General features: G+C 52.7%; 1 protein-coding gene across 1 annotated transcript in view; it reads right to left on the reverse strand.

Annotated features, from left to right (window-relative positions):
• LOC111157084 (von Willebrand factor C domain containing 2) overlaps positions 1 to 19,571 on the reverse strand; it is a 101,360-nt gene extending 81,789 nt beyond the window's left edge. The window contains exon 1 of the mRNA XM_022518310.1: positions 18,876 to 19,571. Within this exon, the coding sequence (XP_022374018.1) occupies positions 18,876 to 19,571 (696 nt within the window). The remainder of the gene's footprint in view (positions 1 to 18,875) is intronic.
• Between the last annotated feature and the right edge of the window lie 1,081 nt (positions 19,572 to 20,652).

The raw sequence follows: 20,652 nt of genomic DNA on the forward strand, positions 1-20,652 counted from the left end.
TTTGTGACGAGGTGTATGTGTGAGTGTGTGAGAATGAATCCCTGTGTGCTTGTATGTGTGTGTATGTGTGACTGTGAGTGCATGTGTGTGACTGTGTGTGAGCCTGTGTACGTGTGTGAGTGTGTAACTGTGTGTAAGAGTGTGTGCGTGCATTGTGAGTGTGGCGTTTGTCAGAGTGTATAAGTGTGTGTCAGTGTATGGCTGTGAGTGACTGTGTGTATATGTGAGTGTGTATTGTGAGTATGGGGTTTGTCTGAGTGTGTGTGTATGGGCGTGTGTGACTGTGTGTGTACGCACACGAGCCTGTAGACTGAGTGAGTACATGTCAGTGAGACTTCAGAGCGGCCCAGGGTAACGCTCTGAGCTGGTGTGCAGGACAGCCTTAGAAGCTGCTACCAGTCTTGCAGCAACACAAGGCACGATTTCCAGGAACACGGTGGGCACCATGAGGCTCTCATGATGCTGTCACGGACTTTGTTCTTTGCTGCTCTCTTTTCTTTCTGCCCACACTAACTCCTTTGTCAGCCTGTAGCATCCTTCTGGCAAGGCTGCATTGCCTTAGCAAGCAGGATAAGAAAAGGATCTGGAGTTTTAACAGGAGAGACCTTGAGTCACAAGAGACACGGTTCATTGTGTGTCCGAGCCTTCAGTGTGAGGTGTGGGACCGAAGCCACACAGCACAGACAGGGCAGGCTCCACGATGCAGAGCCAGGCCCCCAGCCCCAGAAGAGGTGAGGACAGTTCCATCTGGAGGGCAGGGTAGTCCAAAAGGAACAAGAAAGTCAACAATCACTGGGGTCTGTCCTCCAGAAAGGGGCACAGCCTGACACCACCCCCACGCCGCCTGCACTGTGGGGATGCAGGAAAAAGCCCTGTTCTGCTTTGGGAATTTGACGGAAGGGGAGACCAGGTCTCCAGGCTGTCCCCGAGGGGAGCTCCAGGAAAAAACCACAAAGGAGCAGGCGTGGGTCCCAAAGACGGCAGACCCTAGGACGCAGGACTGGAGGCGGCCTCACCCTGCAGCTCCCCACATGAGGGAGCACATCCTGGGTGAGACAGCCCAGAACCGAACACTCCTTCCCGCTCCCGGCTCCACGACCTCCCCATGTCCACGCACAGAGCGAGGCACGGACAGTGCATGCCTACGGCCCTGACTGTTACCTTCTGAAAGATTCTGCAACTTGATTAAAAGTTCTACTGGGAACTTCGCTATCATAGAACACTGAGAAATCCTGATTCAGCTCTTTGGAGATGGGTTCATGTCTCAAAAACAGGAGTTTGAGGGATACCTGTATGGCTCAGAGAGTTAAACGTCAGGCTCTTGGTTTCAGCTCAGGTCATGCTCTCAGGGTCCTAGGATCGAGTCCCAGGTAGGGCTCCGTGATCAGCATGGAGTCTATTTGGGATTCTCTCTCTCCCTCTACCCCTTCCCCTGCTTGCTCGCTCTCTCACTCTCCAATCAATCGATCAATCTAAAAATATATACATGAGTTGAGGCTCAGAAGCGGGACCACCACAAGCAAGAATGTCACACTCAGGCCTCACCTCCTGCCACCTGCTCTGCCCATCCTCGCCACACCCCACACCAGGCTCCTGTCCCTCGTAAAAAGAGTTTTAGCTCTGCTGAGTCCCACACAGAACAAAGTGGCCAAGCCCTGCCCGTCCGCTCAGAGAACACCGTGGCCACTACAGTCCCTTCTGGCAAAGGCCCCCACACCCTGTTCATAGGTTTCCTGCCTGCCCTGAGTCAGAGCTCCCCATGTGATCACGGTTCCCGGAACTCCCTGCCCAGGATGGCAGTCTCCCATTGGCAACCAGGTCCCAGGGCATGGGGGGGGTGTAATCCAACCCCACAGAACTCCAGCTGAGCCCCTCGGCCCCTCTGTGCATGTCTGGCTCTGATCACTAAGGGTCAGGCTTCACCCGGCTCTCCGCTCAGAAGCACAGTTACAACCGGCCCCTCCCCTCATTAAGCCCATCACCTTATTTCCCACCAGTGCCTCATATGGAGCAGGAAAGTTCACTAAAGTGCAAACCACTGCCATTGCCACCACTCCAAAAACCTACGTGAACTCAGTGGCTGGACCAGGAAGTCGCAGCCACATGAGCTCAGCGTCACCACGTCACAAAGGAGAGGTGTGACAGCACCCCGCTGCACTCGGGACAGCTGTTCTCCCTGCGGCCAGTCCCACCCCACCTCCGCACCCCCGACTCCCATGCAAGCGCTGTCCCTGGGTCTGTCGCATCCTCAGACTCCTCTCCGAGGCAGCCACGTGCCCTCCCGTGACTGAGATGGGGGTGCGGGGGCTGCCCAGAAGACAGGAAGCCGCAGCCCAGGATCCAGCACGGGCTGTGGCCTCAACACAGAGGTTGGGTCAGCAGTCATGGGGTGCATCTGGCATTCCAGGTGCCCATGACCCTCTTTCCGGCTCATTTCATTAAGCCACGTATGGATGGAGTCCCTGCCCCCTGCCCCCCACCTGCGGCAGCAGGTGCGGGCAGCTGACTCCAGCAGCTGGACTCTGGTGGAGGTTTGGCTGCCCCATGAGGAAATTCTGACTGTAGCCCCCAAGTCGGAGCAGCCCCAAAGCTGCAGAGCCTTCATGCACCAGCACAAGCACCAGATGGCTTCCCGCCATCCCCAGTTCTCCATCCCACCATGGAAGCTACAACTGAGCATGCCCGTGCATCACCGCGCCTGTGACCAGCAAGGTGAACTTGCCAGTTGCATTCCTGCAGTCACACGAGGCAATCCTTTATGTGCTTCCCACGTTGTTCAGTCCCCAAAAGATATTTCACCAGGGGTAACCTAGTTCTGAAACAGCAGCCCCTCTCGTTAGCAAGTCACAGCCTACATCCTGGATGGCATGCCTGCCAATGGAAACACCCTTCCCTGCAATCCTCCGGTTACAAACCCTGGTTCTGCATAGACAGAATTTAAATACTCAACCTAGAAGAACAGCTCAGCATGTGAGGAAAAGTCCCCGTTTTCGAGGCTCCCCCACCCCGCCCCCGCGTGCCAGGAGGAGACAGGACTTGTGTTGGGTAAAGAGAATAGGAACCGGGAGTGAGACAAGGTCTGTGGATTCGTGCAGTCATCCCTGTCCTGAAACCAGACTGATAAATACCGCTTCCGCCATGTTTCTGGAAGGTAAGAGCACGGGCGGGAGCTGGGCTGGTGAGCACGACTGCCAGCCTGCCGAGCACCCCAGGCCCAGCCTCAGATCCAGGGTCCAGGCGGAGGCCGCTGGCCTGGCTTACTGTGCCAAATGGTCATCTTCAATGTGCATCCGAGAAGGTCCAACCTGAGGCAGTGCAGTGAAGGACCAACCCTTCGAGCATGTGCTCGGCAAAGCCACCGTAAACACAACGCATCCCGGAAGCTCTGGTGCTATCACCTTGAGGGCAGCTCGTAATTAGACCCTCGGAACGCTCGGTAATTATTTGCATATCTCCATCGCACGTGTGTTGGCTGTAAGGACCATAAAGTAAAGATTGTGCCTATTTCTTAACAAAGAAGTAGGAACAGGAACCGTCATTTACAGAGACAATTCTCAAATGTGAAATGACGCCTGCTCAAACGGATATTGCTGAAATCCAGTGCCCCGTTCGTACAGATTGAAGATCTCTACGGGAGGGGGTCAGAGGTTGAGTGGGACACGTCTCAGCGAGGAGTACATAAGCGGCTTCCCATTTATCACCTATATTTTACGTTAATGAACAGGTGCAGTGAGGCACCGATTGTAGGAAACGCTGCCTTGCATGATTTCGCAACTGTGATTATAATCATTATCACCACGAGAAGGACCAGGCTCTGAAATATTGCAGAAAGCATGTTGAATAGGGAATCCTGGTCTTGTCCGTGGCCCAAATCTCTTTCCACTCTGGAAGGCACAAGCTCCCTCCATCCTTCCTACAGATCAGATTCGCATCACGCACCAGAAGACTCACCGGCTCTCCTTAAACCCACTTAAACTCGCCCTCCTGTTCTATGTTGCCACAAAGGGCCCCTGGCAGGGGGAGGGGCAGACAATGCCGTGTGTCCCCTGAATCCCATGTTGCCTGCATGGCAACCTCTGCTATACTGTGATCTGGAACTTTCTGTTGGGATTGCTGGAGGAAATGCCATGAAAGCCCCATGCCACAAAATGCATGGGCTCCTCATGGCCAGGGGACAATTCCAGGCTGGGTGCAGACACTTCCTTAGGAACAGACAAGTAGAAGGCAGAACATTCCCGAACAATTGTAGGGTTTTCACAGATGGGATTAATTTCCACACAGAGAAGCAAGAGAAGAGGAGCTAGTAGCATAGAACCTTCACAATGAAAACCTTCACCATTAGATAAAATCTTCTCCCTATTTCTGTTTCCCCCTTCGGCAGAGGTGTCCCACTAGTAACCCCCAAACTGTTGGGATGCTGTAATGACACGAAGTAAGATTCACGTGAAAACAAAGGACGCTGAATTCTGGGCTTCCTTTTCCCTTCTTCCTTCCCCGTGCTTCCCTTCCTTCCAAACCCCTTGAATTTTCCCGGGTGCACTTGGCTTAGAGCACAAAGCCCTCGGCACCGAGAGCCCAGATCCCAGGCTGCAAGTGGGCCAGCAGCTCCTTTCAGGACCCCTCAATTCTAGGGCAATGTGTCCGTCACGTATGGGATTGTTACGGTGACTGACCCTGTGCAAATATCCAGGCTCATTAGATACTGATGGAGTCAAGAAAGAGACAGCTGGGAAGAGCTGAAATGAACTTGCATGGCACATGACGAAAAAAATAAAAATAAAAAATAAAATTTACAGCTTTGCTGCAGTAGGAATTGGCTCAGCACCCCACAAGCTGCGCCAGGATCAGACACCCACATCTGGGGACGAGGGAAGGAGGACAAATCTTTCCACTAAGAGGGATCGGGATTTGGAGGACACATGTCATCCACAAGTGGAAGAGAAGGTTCAGTCGCCAGCGCAATGTGAACACTAAGGCAGCAACTTCGCAGAAGGGACCTGAGAATGTCAAAAGCATGTATGGGATCTGAGGACCTCGCTGCATGCCTGAGATCAGACAGCAGAGCCTCCAGATTCTGCAGGAGTCGAGTCCTGAGCCCAGTGGACAGATGTCACATGTGCTTCCTGCTACAGATTTTCTAACTGTTCTGTTTGCCAGGTTTGCCTTTAAAGAGCTCAAATTTGTACTGAGCAGCTGGGGGTTCAGATTCTGTTACTCAGGCAATGGACAAACTTCTTTTCAAATCTGAATATGGAAGATACAAGGTCTGGACTCGTGCATCCTGCAGACTGGATGATGGACACACACGTCCTGGGACAGCGACACCAGGACTGGCCTCCCTGGGTTCCATCGCCAGCCCCCATCCTCTGTGCAACCCCACCGGCCCCCTGCCCTGTGGAATCCTGCATGTCGAGGGCAGATATGAAAAAATCTACTGCTCGTCTCAGTGCTCCGTCTGGCTTGGGAGCTGAGGCATAAATAAGTGAAAAAGAAACTAACAGAAGGGAAGAAAGTCACAGATGCTGAGAATTGCAGGCGCATAGTAAGAAATTCCGAGGCGAAGTTGTGGTTTCTAGTTGAAAAAAGAGGGAAGATGGTTAAGAAGGTGAGGAGGATGGGACAGGTAGAGAAGAGTGACGGCCATAAGGACAGGGAGGAGCTTTACGGCCAGACAACCTAGCAGGGATCCTGAGAGCTTGGGGATGGCTCTGCAGGGAGCAGAAAGGACGCCCACAGCCACAGCCCCAGGAGGCAGCACAACACCCCTTCCCCGTCATGGGGCTACATGAGCTCCCAGAACCATTTAGTGGAGACGAAAAGAAGGTGAGAGACATTTTCCAGGGGGCAGATTTGGAAATGCTGAGTAATTACCCCCAAATGATGAGATTCCTAAGACCTCAAAGGAGCACGCTTTCCACCACCAGCAGATGTGGGGAGCCACAGCACAGGACTTCTCCGAAAGCTAAGGAGCGTTCCTTAGGTGTTTGCATACCTGCGTTTTGTTTACACATCCTGACCCTGTTACGGAATTAATCCGATGACGGTGAATTAAGACACAAGTTGCCAGAGACACCAAACAAAGAGGCGGGCGACTAACCGCGGTCTTTGCTGGGGATGACGAGAGCAGCTTCCCCAAAAGTCACTGTCACATTTTGATCACCAGATGGCGGAAGCGTCCTTTCCAGCGGCTGAGCCTGTTTCCAAAGGGCCTGGCGTCACACTAGTTAGCAAGTTGCACTTGGAGGGAAATCAGAGTCGGCTTCTGTGTAAACCACTAGGTCTTACCAGCTTCCGACGGCCTGGAGCTGTGTTATTCGGCAGCTGGAGAAAAACTCGGGACTGCTGCCTTTCAACTGTGGTTCCTCCCCCCTTCCCCGCCCCCAAACGAAACACACCCACAGGTCTGGTGCATTGCCAAGGACCACACCCAAGTCCCCGCAGCAGCCTGAACGCAGGGTCCGGTCGGACCACCAGGCCACTCATGTGCGATTGTCATGACCTCACTGAGTTCATCCTCCCGCCTCTCCCCAGCCTCTCCCGACTCCCTGCACAATGCTGGGACGGGGACTGTGTGCTGTCACCTGGAACTAAATCCTCCTCCGAGGTTACCTCTGGTTCCTTACCGGAAACCTTCTTATTAAATTAGCCAAGGCCCTGCAAAGCTCTGTCTCCACACAGGACAGCAGCAGGGTCCAGCAGGGACACTGAGGCACCTGCTGGCCCTTGTCCTCCAGGCTCCTTCCAACAGTCAGAGCAGCAAGGATGGCTCCGGACCCCTGCGTGCCTTTTTTTTTGCACCCTCTTTCCTGCACCCCAAATTAATGGGGTTTTGTCCTCAGCCCCCTTCCAGCCCCCCAAACTAGCCACTGGCCCTGTAGCAACAGAAAGCTTCTGCTTCCTGCGCCCTTCGGGAAAGATTATGTTTTTGTTCTCTTTGTCTTTCCACTCTCTGTCAGAGAGCGGATTTACACACAAAGGGACTTAATTAAGAACTGTCCCCAGAAGCTGTCAGGTCTCCAGTGTTGGGAAGAAAGCCGCCCTGCCTACCGCTCAACAGATCAACAGTGCAACAGTCTGACAACCCAACGCCACATCAAAGAATGACTTTTCCTTCTTTACGGCTTAGTTTGTGGCAAGACCGGCTGTCTAAGGACGCCTTTCAAATCCTCTTGTGACGAACTCCCTCAGATTAATACAGAGCATGGGGGATCTCACCGAAGAGAGTGGGGAGGACGCCGGCAGCGTCGACATTGCGTTTTTCTCTCTGCAGCAAACAGTTGAGCAGCTGACAAAACTGAAGACGGTTATTCCTTCTGGGCTAAAGATCCAGACCTGGGGAACATTCCGGAATGCCCTGATTACACGGTCAGGTCCGAAGCAGAACAAAGAATGCCGGCCTTCTGTTACGGACTGCATGTTTGTGTTCCTTCCAAAATTCATAGGTTGGAGCCTTCACCCCCCAGTGAGATGGTATTAGGAGGTGGGGATGTCAGGAGCTGAGGTCAGGGGCTAGACGCCTAAGTCGGATTAGTGCCCTTTCAAGGAAAGGAAGAGCCTGGTGATCACTCTGGGCTTTCTCTCCACTGTGGGAGGGCACAGGGTGGATATGGCCATCTTTGAGCCTCAACAGAACCAGATCCCACTCTCAGCCTCCACAATGGAGAGATGTGTCTATCCATTTCTGTGGTGGAGGGAGACGCGTACTCACGGTGCCTCAGCCCCCAGCTGCTGCACATAGAGCACGGCAGGGAGAGACCAGGTGCCATGACCGCAGGCCTCAAGAACCACCTGGGGCCCCTATCCACTCACCCCAGCAGCAGGTGATGTTAAGATTTTTGGTGGAGATACTTTAACAGAAGCTCTGCTCATTCACAGATTCCTAAACTAAGCCCTTAAGAGAAGGGACACGTTCCCTATGGGGTTCTCCCACCTACCTGGGGGCAGACTGGGTCGATACTGACCCTGTGAAAAATGTTGTAAAAGCCAAACTTCTCTGTTTTTAAAAATGGGAAGATCGAAAGCCTCTTGTTTTAGAATCAGAGTAAAGGGTGAAAAGTAATCCCTGAGCAGAAAGCTTGGTCCTCCCTTAATATAAAAAGGACTGGAATTAAATGTCTTCCAAAGAGGAGGCTTTTGAAAAGGTGGGTATGAGGGCATAACATGCAATCGGTTCTCCTAAGGATCACAAATTCAAAATTTTTCAGGGGCCTCTCAGGTAAGGAAATAAGGTGGTGAATGAGGTGCATAATAGGGAATGGTGGGGACTGTGACCAACTAGAAAAAAATAGAAAAAACAATGCACTGAAATCAAGAGGCGTACCTCAACCTAACATACCCTCACATGCACACACGCACTCTCACCCCAGAAGAAAACTAAACCGTGCTGCTCCTTCTGGCCTTCCTCATTTGAGACGACAGTAATAATGCTCATCTTCAGCAGGGAGGAATGAAGACAACCAAAGGAGGGTGTCCGTTTCCTCTGCCCAAAGCTAGCCAGGTTCCAGGAACAGGGCTCACCCTCCCCAACTATCAGGTGGCCACGCAGGCACCCGTCTGGACAGCATCTGAGGTCAGAATCTGGTGGCCCTGAAGCTCTGTTCGGCGTGTGTCAGCGGCCAGTTACCCAGGGGGTGCTGGAGCCCAAGCCCGGGAGGGGGGTGCTGTCAGCTCACACCAGTGGCCCCGCATTCCTCTTGAATCTGAGCCTCTTCCAGAGGATCCTAGAATCACAACAGGACACTGTCAGCCGCTTCTCTGGTGAATGAAGTCCCTTCCCGTGGGATTTTCGGCTTGGGTGGAGAAGACGCCGCAGGGCTCTCTCACAAGAAACATCCTCTTTGGGTTCAGGCATGGGCAACGTGGCACCTGAGGGCTAACCATGAAGTTGTGGCAGCTGCCCCGTGCTGTCACTAGGAGCAAGAAGAACTTTCTTTGTTGGCATCCTGGAAGCCGGGGGGACAAGAGGGGATCTCTGCCATCAGTGGGAAGTGACCCAAGCTGAGAGGCTGATGTCACAGCACAGCTCATCCCTCAGGTTACCTGCCTCCCTGCTCTGCACAGGCCCAAGGAAAGGCAGTGGCCTTGTGCGATTTCTTTCTCTTCCAACCCACACACCCCTGATGTGTCTGTGTGTGTGACACGGTGAAGCCAGCAGTGGGTCAAGGAACAGGTGCACAGGGGAGACTTGCCCTGTGAGACAAGGGACCGCTGCATCCTGGCCACCTGAGAACTCCCTGCAGCTGTGGCTGTGGGGACAGAGATGCCACTGTGACAGCTTGTCCACTGGCCGAGGGCTCTGTGTCCCCAGGACTGTCAACTATTCAAGAGTGTGACCAAGGAGCACAGTTATCGCTTCTGACTCCTTAATGGGAATTAATAAATGAGTCATGGCTTGCTTGAAACTAGTTTGTGTCTTATCTGCTTTAAGCCTCTATGGAGATATTGAGATAACTTTTTCAAAGTCACATGAGATTTGAAAGTCAAATTTAAGTCAGAAATTGTTCTTAAAGCTGAACGAGGTAAATACATTAGTATAGCCTGTCAGCCTATGGGGATAGCAAAGGGACCATACAGAAGGTCTGGTCCATATGGATCAGTCCATGTGGTAGATTTTGGTAGAGACAATACTATTTATTTCTGGGTTACCTAGTGGACGAGCATAAGTACTTGGCACCATCTGTGACCAAGAGCCCTGGAAAGCAGGAAGGGCCCTTGGAACTGCTCATCTGTGGCATGACTTAGCCTAGACTGAGCTAGCTGGGCCACCCACAGTAACTTTTTTCTAAGAACATTTACATCTTATCTAATGGCATTTTGTAGTTGTTCAAGGATCAAGTTCCCAACTCAAAACTCAGCCTGGAGACCACCTTCCCACTCCACCCCAGTTATGACAACCAAAAATGTCCCCATACATTGCAAACGTCCCCTCAACATGACCCCCAATGGAGAACCAGGGGTCTACACTTCAGTGAGCAAAAAGTTTTCTTCTGTTCCTTCTTAGCTCTGTGGCTTAGCTTCCAGGGTCATGTTCCTCCTTCCTGAATTTCATCCTTTCGATTGCATTTTGAAGTTCTTTCAGCAATGATTTGTTTGACGGCACGCTCTGTTTTAAAACACCTTTGATCAGGATGCTCAGTTGGTTAAGCATCCAAGTCCTGCTTTGGGCTCAGGGTTGTGAGATAGAGCCCTGAGTCAGGCTCTGCGTTCAGTGCTGAGTCCGTTGGAGATTCTCCCTCTCCCTCTGCCCTTCCCCAACTCACTCTCTAAATAAATAGTAAATAAATACAATTAAAAAAAATAAAAATATATTCATTGAGTTGCCTTCCTAAAGGATAGTTTCGCTGGACACATAAATTGGATTAACTCTTCTTTTCTCTTTGCTCTTTAAAGGTGTTCTCCTACTGTTTGGGATTTTCCACTGTTGACAAGAAGTCAGACGTCCGCTAAGTTACTGCTTTTTTGCAGGTCAAGTCTTTTCTCTCTGTTTGCTCTGAAAATATCTTATGTTGGGTGTTCTGCCATCTCACTATGATATGGCTAGGGATGTCGTTTTGTTCATCTTTCTTTAGATTCATGGGGATTCCTGAATTGAAGAATGGCAGTCTTTCCAATAGAAGGTCTATGATGCTAACCCCTCATAACCCCTCCCATAGTCCCTACTACCCCCTTCCAGAATTCTGATCTGACCCATATTAAATCTTCTCTCCCTGTCCTCCACATATGAAAACATCTCCTTCCTATGATCCATCTGCACATCTGTGTTTCACTCTGGGTGACTTCTTCAAATCTATCTGCTGGCTTGCTGAATTGTCCCATAAACTATCTGTCGAGCTATTGAACCCCCATGAATATCGGTTCAAACTATTGTATCATTCCTTTACGCAAGTTCTAACTCCTTTTCGAAGCTGACTAGTACTTGGAATATGCTCATTTTGTTTACTCATACAGTTTACTTCAACATATATATTTTTGTGTATTAAGTAGTCTCATTTATATCCCAATATCTGAGTCTTACTGGTCTACCTTGGTCTTGGTGGACCCTTGGGGATGATGCCCCTTTTTGTGTGCGATTTTCATTGTGTGGTCACATTCCTTGAAACACCATTTGTGGAGATTCTTTGTAGCTTGCGTGGAGAGTGGATTCCTTCTGGGAGCATTTGGTTTTGCAGGCAATTGTGGCCCCTTTAAACAAAAATATCCCACCTGGACTTTTTATTGGACCACTCAGGGAAGCATGACTATGGGCTTCATGCTCGTAAGAGAGTGTGGGCACTAGAGACAACAAGTATTCAGAGCAAACCTGTCTGCTCAACTCAGCCCTGAGGCCCATCTGGGGCAGTCTGTCTGCACTGTCCCCTTGTAGGACATGCTCTTCGGGGGAGCACACCCTTATGAGTCACATCCTGATCTGATTCTCTCCGCTTGGGGCCCTGGGCTTGCCATGTGCCCCAGCCTGGCCGCAAGTACTGAAGGCCTGGGTCCCAGGCATCAGGGGGTGCTTTCTGATGGCCATCATTATAGGGCTGACTTTCCTGTCTGGATTCTACCTCTGGGGATTAATTTCTCTTACTTTCCTTTTCTTTCTTTCTTTCTTTTCTTTCTTTTTTTTTTTTTTTTTTTTTCTTTTCTGTTTCAGCTGTGCTTTTAAGAAAATGGGTTGTGTATGCTATCTGGGACTTCATGAGTTTGGTAAGCGGTAGGTGTTCAAGCTATCATTCTTCCATATTCCCAGGCAAGCAAGGGGTGGTCTCATCGTGTTTAAGGCAAAATCATTTCTGGAAATGCTCAGACCCACGTGGCATCTTAATTTTCCATCCCTATACTTTTCTATGGGCCTAGGGCTTCCAAGAGAACTCGCGGGGCCATGGGCAGATGTCTGACATCATCCTTTTCTGCAGATTCGAAAGGCACTCCATGTCCTGGCCGCACCCCAGTGCCCGACAGAAATAGAATGAGAAGTGAAATCCAGCTGGCAGGATCTCAGGCTTGGAACAGAAGCAGGAAAAAAAAAAAATGGATTTCCAGCTATGTGGTCAGAACCATACCACGAAGGATGGCTTTAGGATATGTAGGCTGGGGTGGAAAACCGTAGCCTCTACCCAAGCTCTATTTGAGACAGTCTCTTATCTCTTCCCCAGAAACCTGCCCCAGGATTGCTCGATCATTTAAAAACCACCCATCAGCCACAGAGTCTGGATGGGCCATTTCCACCTGTGTACCCCGCAGAGCCCCATGATGCTCCTCACAGCCCATCATACGCTCTCAGGTCACTGCCTGTTTACTGGATGCACTCCAAAGCTTTCATTATGTCTCCAGCATCTTGTCCAGTGCTTGGCAAATATTTGTCCCAAACAATGTTTTTGAATTAAAAAAAGCACGAACAGATTTTTTTGGGATTTATCAGGTTCTGAGACCCCACCTGCTGAGGAAATACATATGGGCAAGCTCCAGAGAGCCCCTCTCTGATGGAGAGCCTTTGCAGGAAGTCTTGCCAGGGACCAAACACCCTGCTAGGCGGTAGTCATCTCCCCCAAGATGCAAACTCAACAGGACATACCTAGACACCACACTAACCTAGCTGCAGACTTTCTTGTTTTTTTTTTTTTAATTCGTTCCGAGATTCGTAGGTTCAAACTGCTTTCACATACACTTCATTAACTTTTCATAAATGGAGAGATAATCAGGATATTCTCCATTCTGTACCACTGGGGGGAAAAAAAAGAGGTCTGAGAATTGCTCAGGGACTCAAGATGCCACAGGAAAATGACCCACACGACGTCTTTAGATGGTAAGTACTCTGTCCTCAAAGTTCTAGAAGGTGCTGACTTTCTGCTCCATCTGAAGGGGTAGGATATGATAGCACGGGATCTGGACTCCTAAGGGGACATTCCTCCCCCTGTGGCCAAAGAGGCGTTCCAAAGCTGTGTGGCTGTAAGACCAAGGGTAAATCGTGCCAAGTGGAGATGTGGGGAGCTGGGGAGAAAATGCCCTTCGAAAGGAGCAGCCCAGCACAGCTCTGGCAGATGGCCACCATTTAGGAATCATTCCATTTTGACAGCAAATTGGCAATCTGGGTATACAGACGAATGTCCCATTTGTTAAATATCTATATGGTCAAAGAAATGTCTTATGTGTGGTGAGCCCAACAGGACACCTCGTTGGGCTGCAGTTGGCTTTAGGCCACCAGTCTGCCTGCTGTCGGCCTGATAAGGTCTGGGGTCTTGCCCACATCTGGAGATCGATGGTGCTGTCCACTGACCCCTAGAATCCTCACACCTTGCCCTGAGGGAGCTCCTGGAACTCAGCACTTCTGTTCTCACTGCAACTCAAGATGTCATACTTTGAAGGACAGGATCTCAGGCCTTTATTTCGTCCTAGATGGCCTGAGTCAAATGTAGCAGGAATCCACATAGATAAACACTTGGCCAAGCTAATCGAGCATTTATTGGACACAAATGTGGGGCAGGTTCTAAACCTGTAGGAGCTGTCCCTTCCTCCCCCACCTAGAATTCACCACATCCCCATTTGGTCGCCGACATAAGACAGTACGGTTGGAAGCACACAGCCATCATGGGGCCACAATCTAGGACTGAGAGCCTGGTTCCGCCATTGACTAGGCTCTACGACTTTGATCAGGTCACCAAACTGCCAGATCTTAAAAGGTCAACACCCGACCACATCTGAAAGTTCCCGAGACAGCACACAGACGTCCCCCTTTTAAAAAACTGTTACTATTTAGGGGCCCCTGGGTGGCTCAGTCAGGTAAGTGTCTGACCTGCCTCTGGCTCAGGTCAGGACCTCAGGGTCCTGGATCGAGTCCCACACTGGGCTCTCTGCTCAGCGGGGAGTCTGCTTCTCCCTCTCCCTCCAGCCCCCCTTCCCCGCTCATGTGTGCACGCACTCTCATTCCCAAATAAATAAAAATAAATCTTTTAAAAAACCAAATAAATTTAAAACAAAACAAAACAAAAAGAACCTGTTACTGGTTAAATGGCTTTGGACAGACAGGCAGAAGCTGAGACGTCCATAATTTAGAAAATCTGACTCAGAACCAAGCAGGAGCAGCGGGCTGACCTCCGAACATGAGCCTTACACAGCTTGACGCCATTTTCTTTGCAAACGTAAGTCAAGATAGTCTTGTTTTCTGTGAAGTGACCATCGGCCAAAAGAGCATAAATACCGGGGAACTGAAAACTATGATGACTGTGTCCTTCTCGCTGTTGCCACGTTTTCCTAACTGTGACAGAGATCTACTTATGGGAGCTCTGACTCCAAATTTCATGGAGGAACGTTTTCATTACTAAACTTCTGGAAATGAGATCCTGCCGCACAGTTGATCACGGGTCAGACACTGATGCCCAGGGAGAGCCTGGGATCGCCCAGTGGCCCCACGTCACTTCGCCTGTGGATCTCTGTCCAGCTGCCTCCCATTCCACAGGCCTCCACGCTTTGGAAGACGGTCGAGTGAGCAAGAGCTTATTAATAATTCAGTTTCCCTTTTTCCTCAAAGACCAACACAATTGCCAATCAGAGCTCCTGCTAACTACGAGAGTGTGGACAGACCGGACGGGTGTCCCACCAGCCAAAAGAGTCGTGGAAACTGATTGAGTTCTAGAAAACATGGAAACAAGCTTGCAGACCCCACTTCTAACTTCACGGTCCCCCCCAGGGGCTGGGGAGGCCCCCACGAGGGGAACGACTTCTTTTGCTGCTCAAAATGTAAATTGCAAATTTGGGTTGTTGCTGGTCCGCCTGGTACCGATCAGGGGCGAATCTGAAAGGCTCCACAGAAACCCTGAGAACAACCCATGGGTTATATCCGATGCACGGCTCCATGGACATGCACAGTATAGTCATTCCCACGCCGGGCTCAGAATGGAAAGCACACAGAATCAGAGGTTTGGGCGGGCTGCCTGACTCTGGTTCATGGGCACTAAGTTTATCACCAATCACTCTGCGCTTTCTTTGTAAATTCTTTCTTCCATCATACTTGCTGATGAAGCCTCCCTCACCCCCCATTCCTTGTATCTCCTTGGGCTCATGCATATGAGGTCAGCTCTGGCCTTTGATGCCCCTTAGAGCTAGCTGCATTACAGCCCGGACCAGGTCCTCCCTCTCAAATTCACAGGTTCGAGGGCTAACCTCCGGCACCTCCCAACATGACTGTATTTTGAGACAGGGTCTCAACTGAGAAAATTCGGTTAAAATGAGGTCATACAGGTGGGCCCCCATCTGATGTGAGGAGGACACGTGTCCTTCTAAGGAGAGAAGATTAGACACAGACACCCCGAGGAAGGGCCTGGTGAGGACCTGGGGAGAAGGCGGCCATCTGCACACTGAGAAGAGAGGCCTCAGAAGGAGCCAGCCCTGCCCACCCCTTGACCTCAGACTTCCAGCCTGAAGGACCGTAAATCAATAAATCTGTATTGTTTAAGCCACCTGGTCTGTGGTACTTTGTTATGGAAACCCCAGCGAATGAATAGACCCCAGGAAGCAGACAGCACATGAAAATACCATTCAGGTATAAAAAACATCAACCCACAGACAGGTTTCCTTATTCAAAGTTGGATACCTGCTGGTCTAAGGTGACAAACAGAACGCTTGGTATAATTTGAGAGGCAGTGGAGAAAATTCTATCCGTAACTACGGTTTTATTTGCATATACAAATTAAGTTGCAAATATCCCCAGAACAATGCAGATAGGGCTCTAATTATTACCAGCAGCCTCATGGGATTCCGCGGAAGCAGTGAGTGAGGTCTTCTGCTGACATCTGGCTGAGATCAACCAGGCCGTGAGGAACGGAGTCTGTCATGGGGTCGGGAGCTCAGAGAGAAAGGAAAAGGCGGAACTGGCAGTGCAAACTGGGCAGGGAGCCATGTGTCCAAGAAAGAGGAGAGGCTGAGCCCTCCCTGGGGCCAAATGCGCATGAGGCACAGGACACAATCCACAGCTCTGCCCATGCCCACGGTGAGCAGCCAGCCTCCAGTGCCCAGACAGAGAGAGGGCAGAGAGCAGATGGTTTAAGTGCCTGTGTGCCTCCCAGGGAAGGAGGCCCAGAGCTGGCCTCCTTGTCACCTCCCTCCTTGCTATAGTAAACAGCACCTCAAGCAGAACCCTACTGTACCCACAACCTCCCTTTCAATTATGTCCTTTTCCAAGAAGAGCAAAGCGCTTCAGACAGCATATGCGTTCACTGTGCTGTGCAAACCACAGACCCCAGTCTCTCTCTCTCTCTCTCTCTCTCTCTCCCTCTCTCGGAAGCCAGAATAGCCCCAGCAGGCAGGTGAACAATGGTTGTGCCCTGTTGCTCAGCACCACGATTCCGCAGGACTGAGACCCACAGCACCTCCCTCCCCCACCCCGGGCTCCCTGCGGATGGACCCTACTCCATTCTAGGTCATTCTTCTCACAACCCCCAACGACATGCTGCATCCTTCCTTGGACATGGAAGGAAACAAAAACATGGACACAAAATGATTTGCACAAAGCCATGGTGACTTAGGGACATGCCTACAATTTCCCTGACGGGAAGAGAAAGGAAGGAGCGTGATAGGTACAACGTCTGGGACTGAACTCATGGCGAAGCTGTGCTTATTACAGGAGCAAGCACAGAATCAAACATTTGCAGCAGCCAGGCCACACGCACCCACGCACGTGTCCCTCCCAGCAGCCGCTAATGATGGGATGAACGTTACAAATGAAGTGTTACTTGAAGATGAAAAGACGCACTAATGCCCTAAAAATGGGTTCACTGGGATCTTCATTCTTCCCAAGATGATAATCTTCCCGACGTCCCGTTGTGGCTCTAACATGTCTGGTCTCCAGAGTCTGAAACGCAGTCTACTGACTGACCGCGGATTTTTACGAACAGGAATCAGATAAGAGCTCCCCCCGATCCCTGCACAGGAGGGCAGCTTCGTGGCAGTGAGCACTTAGCAGTGAGTTACAAAAACAGAAGTTTGGGCTCTCCCTTCTATCTGCCATCTCAGGTAGATGAACGGGCACCTTGTGATGTGTTCTGGCTTTTTAGATCAGAAATGCAATAATTCCTCGGCTAACTTCATGAGACTCTTAAGAAAGGACTCTTAACACCACATACAGTGCAAACCATACATGTTATTAGTTAAAAATGAACAGCTTGCATTTTTTCTTGTAACTCCTAGATTTTCCTATGAGCCCAAAACTCAAAAGCTTTAGCAGGTTGGGCCCGTTTCCTCTAGCCCTGTCCCAGGCCAGCAGGGAAGGTGCCGCCTCTGCGTTGCACAAGGACCTTTGCCTCCACATGGAAACATCTGGAGAGGCATGGGCCCTGGTTCCCACAAGTCAGAGAACATTTTGAGGACAAGATTCCTACCCCACTCACGGCCTATGGCCAAAGCCTTGTTCATAGGATTTTCTCAACAAATCTGTCTTTCTCCGAAGGCCCGGAGTGAACTGTGCTGACCAGGAGGGCCTGGAGACACACTCCCGGCATCGGGTCTGGAGTCTGCGGTTTGCAGATGAGGAAGAAGAACCCCAGAAGGGACCATCGCTTTGTGTCTGTCATGCAGCTGGCTAGTGGCAAGGCCAGGAGGGACACCCATTTCCTGACTAAATCCTAGCATCCTTGCCATAGTTTGTACCTTATCTCCAGATCCATCCTTCCTGGCTGTCTAGTTCTATATCCCTGGGGATTTATTCCTGAATTTCATTCGGTGCCCTCACATCCTGGCATTTCCTAAATGTGCAGATCTCAGAGGCTGGGTTCTGGGGGGACTCCTGCCTTTTTGCGCAGCTTTGGAGGCTGCAAGCCCCAGGGTGCCCCTTCCGCCCAGGAAACCTCCCATGTGCCAAGGCAAGGCCACGTTGAGCAGGCCATAGGTCGAGCCCCCTCGGGGGCATCCGGATGGAGAGTCTCGCACCCTTGCCCAGGCCACCTGTGAGAGTCAGGGCTGTCAGCACTCCCCCAGGACACACGCGGCCAGCATATCCAACCAAACCTGCACCCACTGGGGCTGGACTTTTGTTTCCCATAGGATGTAGGGGAAGAGGGGGCAGTGTGGCATAGAACCGCTTGGCCTAGCACGAGAGTCGGCTGAACAGCTGCCTTGCCTTCCCCACGTTACTTAAAGATTCTGTGCCTCAGTCTCCTCTTCTCCAACAACTGGAGATCACAGGTAATAACCTCTCTCGCTGCGTGGTATGAGTTTGAACTAAGTTAATGCACGTGGAAGATGCAGCCTCAAGCCTGCCACACAGCAGGCCCCTGGGACATGGCCAGCTGCTCTTAATCTCCTTACCAGTCCAGACCTCAAACCAATTTGTAACTGTAAACCGAGCTTCTGGTTCTCGCCCTCCACTGTGTGCTGGCATCCAATGAGCAAGCATTTTCTTTGCCTTTTCATTCTTTAGAACATTTGCATGATACCCCAACATGTAATCTAGGGAAATGGCTTATTTATATGACTAGTCTTCCTTAATTAGCTATTAGCTGAAGGATGTATCCCAAATGGCACGGCAAATTACCCTGTGTTTGAAAACAGGTTGAGCATTTCAGCGGCAACACTTTTAAATTAGGAGCAGTGGCTGAACATTAACGGCAGAGCCAATGAGTGTTGGGGCGTCCCTGCCCTGCTGCGGGCCTCACCCTCTCCGTACCCTTCTAAGGCGAAGACCCGAAGACCAAAGGAAAGGCCGTGCGTTGGCCACATTGCTTTAGAGATTACCTCCGCACTGAAATGGGAGATCGCGCTGAGGGGACGCGAGCACAGCGCTGTCCGCCTCTGAGGACCAGAACGAACGCGCCTCTTCTTCAAAGTGGGGGCGCATAGTGCGCAGAGAGGTCTCACCCTGCGGTGGGAGGTGCAAAGTGGCCCGGCGGGCGCTCGCCTCTTACCACGAACTCCTCCAGAGTCTGGTAGGTCTTGCCCCGGAACTCGCAGTAGTTCTTCCTCTCCTTGCACTGCGGGCAGCACTGGCTCGTGTCGACGTGGATGCAGCGCGGGTGCAGCCGCGGGCACTCGGGCTGCGCGCACAGCGGCCCCTCCTCGGTGCACAGGCACGGGCAGGCCGAGGGGCCCGGCGCGAACTTCTCCCCGATGGCATACACGAAGCCGCTCTCGTCCACGCAGCCCTTGCCGCGGTAGTCCGGGTACGCGTACTCCTCGGGCGGCTCCGGCGTGGGCGCGAGGTCCGGGCCGGTCGCGTCCTGGGCGGCGGCGGCCGGGGGCTCCCCCTGCGGGGTGTCCCCGCGGGGCCGGCCCTGCAGGTCCCCGGCCTTTGCGCCCCCGCCCTGGGCGGCCCAGGCCTGCTTCTGCTTGCTCCACGCCTCCCGGCCGGAGAGCCCGCGGCCGCCCTTGCTCTTCCAGTCCCGGCCGCTGCCGCCCTCGTCCCTCGCGGGGCGCCCGAGCTCGCTCACCCGCCCCGGGCCGTCCCGAGACGCGTGCTCGCGCTTCTCCTGGCCCGGCTGCTCCGGCGCCTGGGCCAGCTTCTCCAGCGGGATGCTCGGACTGCACAGAGCCACCATCAGGCAGCAGGTGACCAGGAGGGAACTGGACAGCGCGCCAACTGCCATCGCAGTGGAGCTGGGCATCCCCTACCACGTCCCGGCGGGCGGGCGGGCGGGGAGCGCGGCCGAGGGGCGAGTCGCATTCACAGCCCGGGGGCGCGCCGCCGCCAGCCGGGAGCCGCCGTCCCTGCGGAGAGAACAGCAGCACAGCTGAGCCCCGCGGCCCGCGCGCGCCCGGCCCCCACCCGGCCCGCGCCGCCCGGCCCCGGCAGCGCTCTACACTAACGAGCCGCACGACGCGGGCGGGGGCAGCATGCCCAGCGCCGCCGCCCAGCCGGCTTCCGAGACCTCACAGATGGTGGAGACGGACGTGGAAGCGAAGTCCGGGAGAATCACCCGCCCGCCGCGTTCCTCCTGTGGTCGCGGTAGGCGGTGGGGACGGCCCTGGGAGGGTGGCGGAGCCGGAGCTGCGGGAAGGCAGCGAGCCGGGCCCGCGCCCTCCTGCGAAACTCGGAGAGAGCCACATAATCCGGGAACACGGGATGTGCCCCCTGGGTGCCAGCCACACTTTCCCAAACGTTGCTAAATAGAGGATTCTGCAGTGGAGTTGGGCACGGAAGACCGTGCAGGAAGACAGGAGGGAAACCCTCCCCGTCTTGCCTTAGGGCGTTTGGGGAAAGGGGCGGGAGGGGGTTAACAAAGCTCCCAGGACCCTGTGATTCATCTCCAACAACTTTTTAAATGCCTCGAGCGCAGGGAGCAGACGCCGCTTCCCTGCCCTCCTCCCCAGGCCCAGAAGCACGGAAGAATGTCACCGACCACCCCCGGCGACGGGGTCGGGGGTTCCGGAGGCTTCGGCGCCTCAGCCGTCCCTGGACCCCATCCCCACCCCCGTGTACAGCCAGCCACTCGGCGACCAGGAGCATTGATGAGAACCCCCAAGCGGGCCGCGACGCTGGGCTCCTAATCGCTTTCACCCGGGAGGGGGTCGTAGCGGTGAAGCAGAACTGCCCAGGCAGCACCACCTTGCGCGGTTGGGGAGGCTGGGGATGCAGGGCGGGGGCGAGTCCCTCACACTCTCCCCATCTCTGAAAGCCTCCATGGATCCCAAAGTTTCTGTCGCTCAAAGGGGCCAAGAGAACCCTAGACGCCGCTGGGTGCAGGC

This window comes from Enhydra lutris, unplaced genomic scaffold, assembly GCF_002288905.1.
Source record: "Enhydra lutris kenyoni isolate GAN:26980312 unplaced genomic scaffold, ASM228890v2 scaffoldscaffold51, whole genome shotgun sequence".
NCBI lineage: Eukaryota > Metazoa > Chordata > Mammalia > Carnivora > Mustelidae > Enhydra > Enhydra lutris.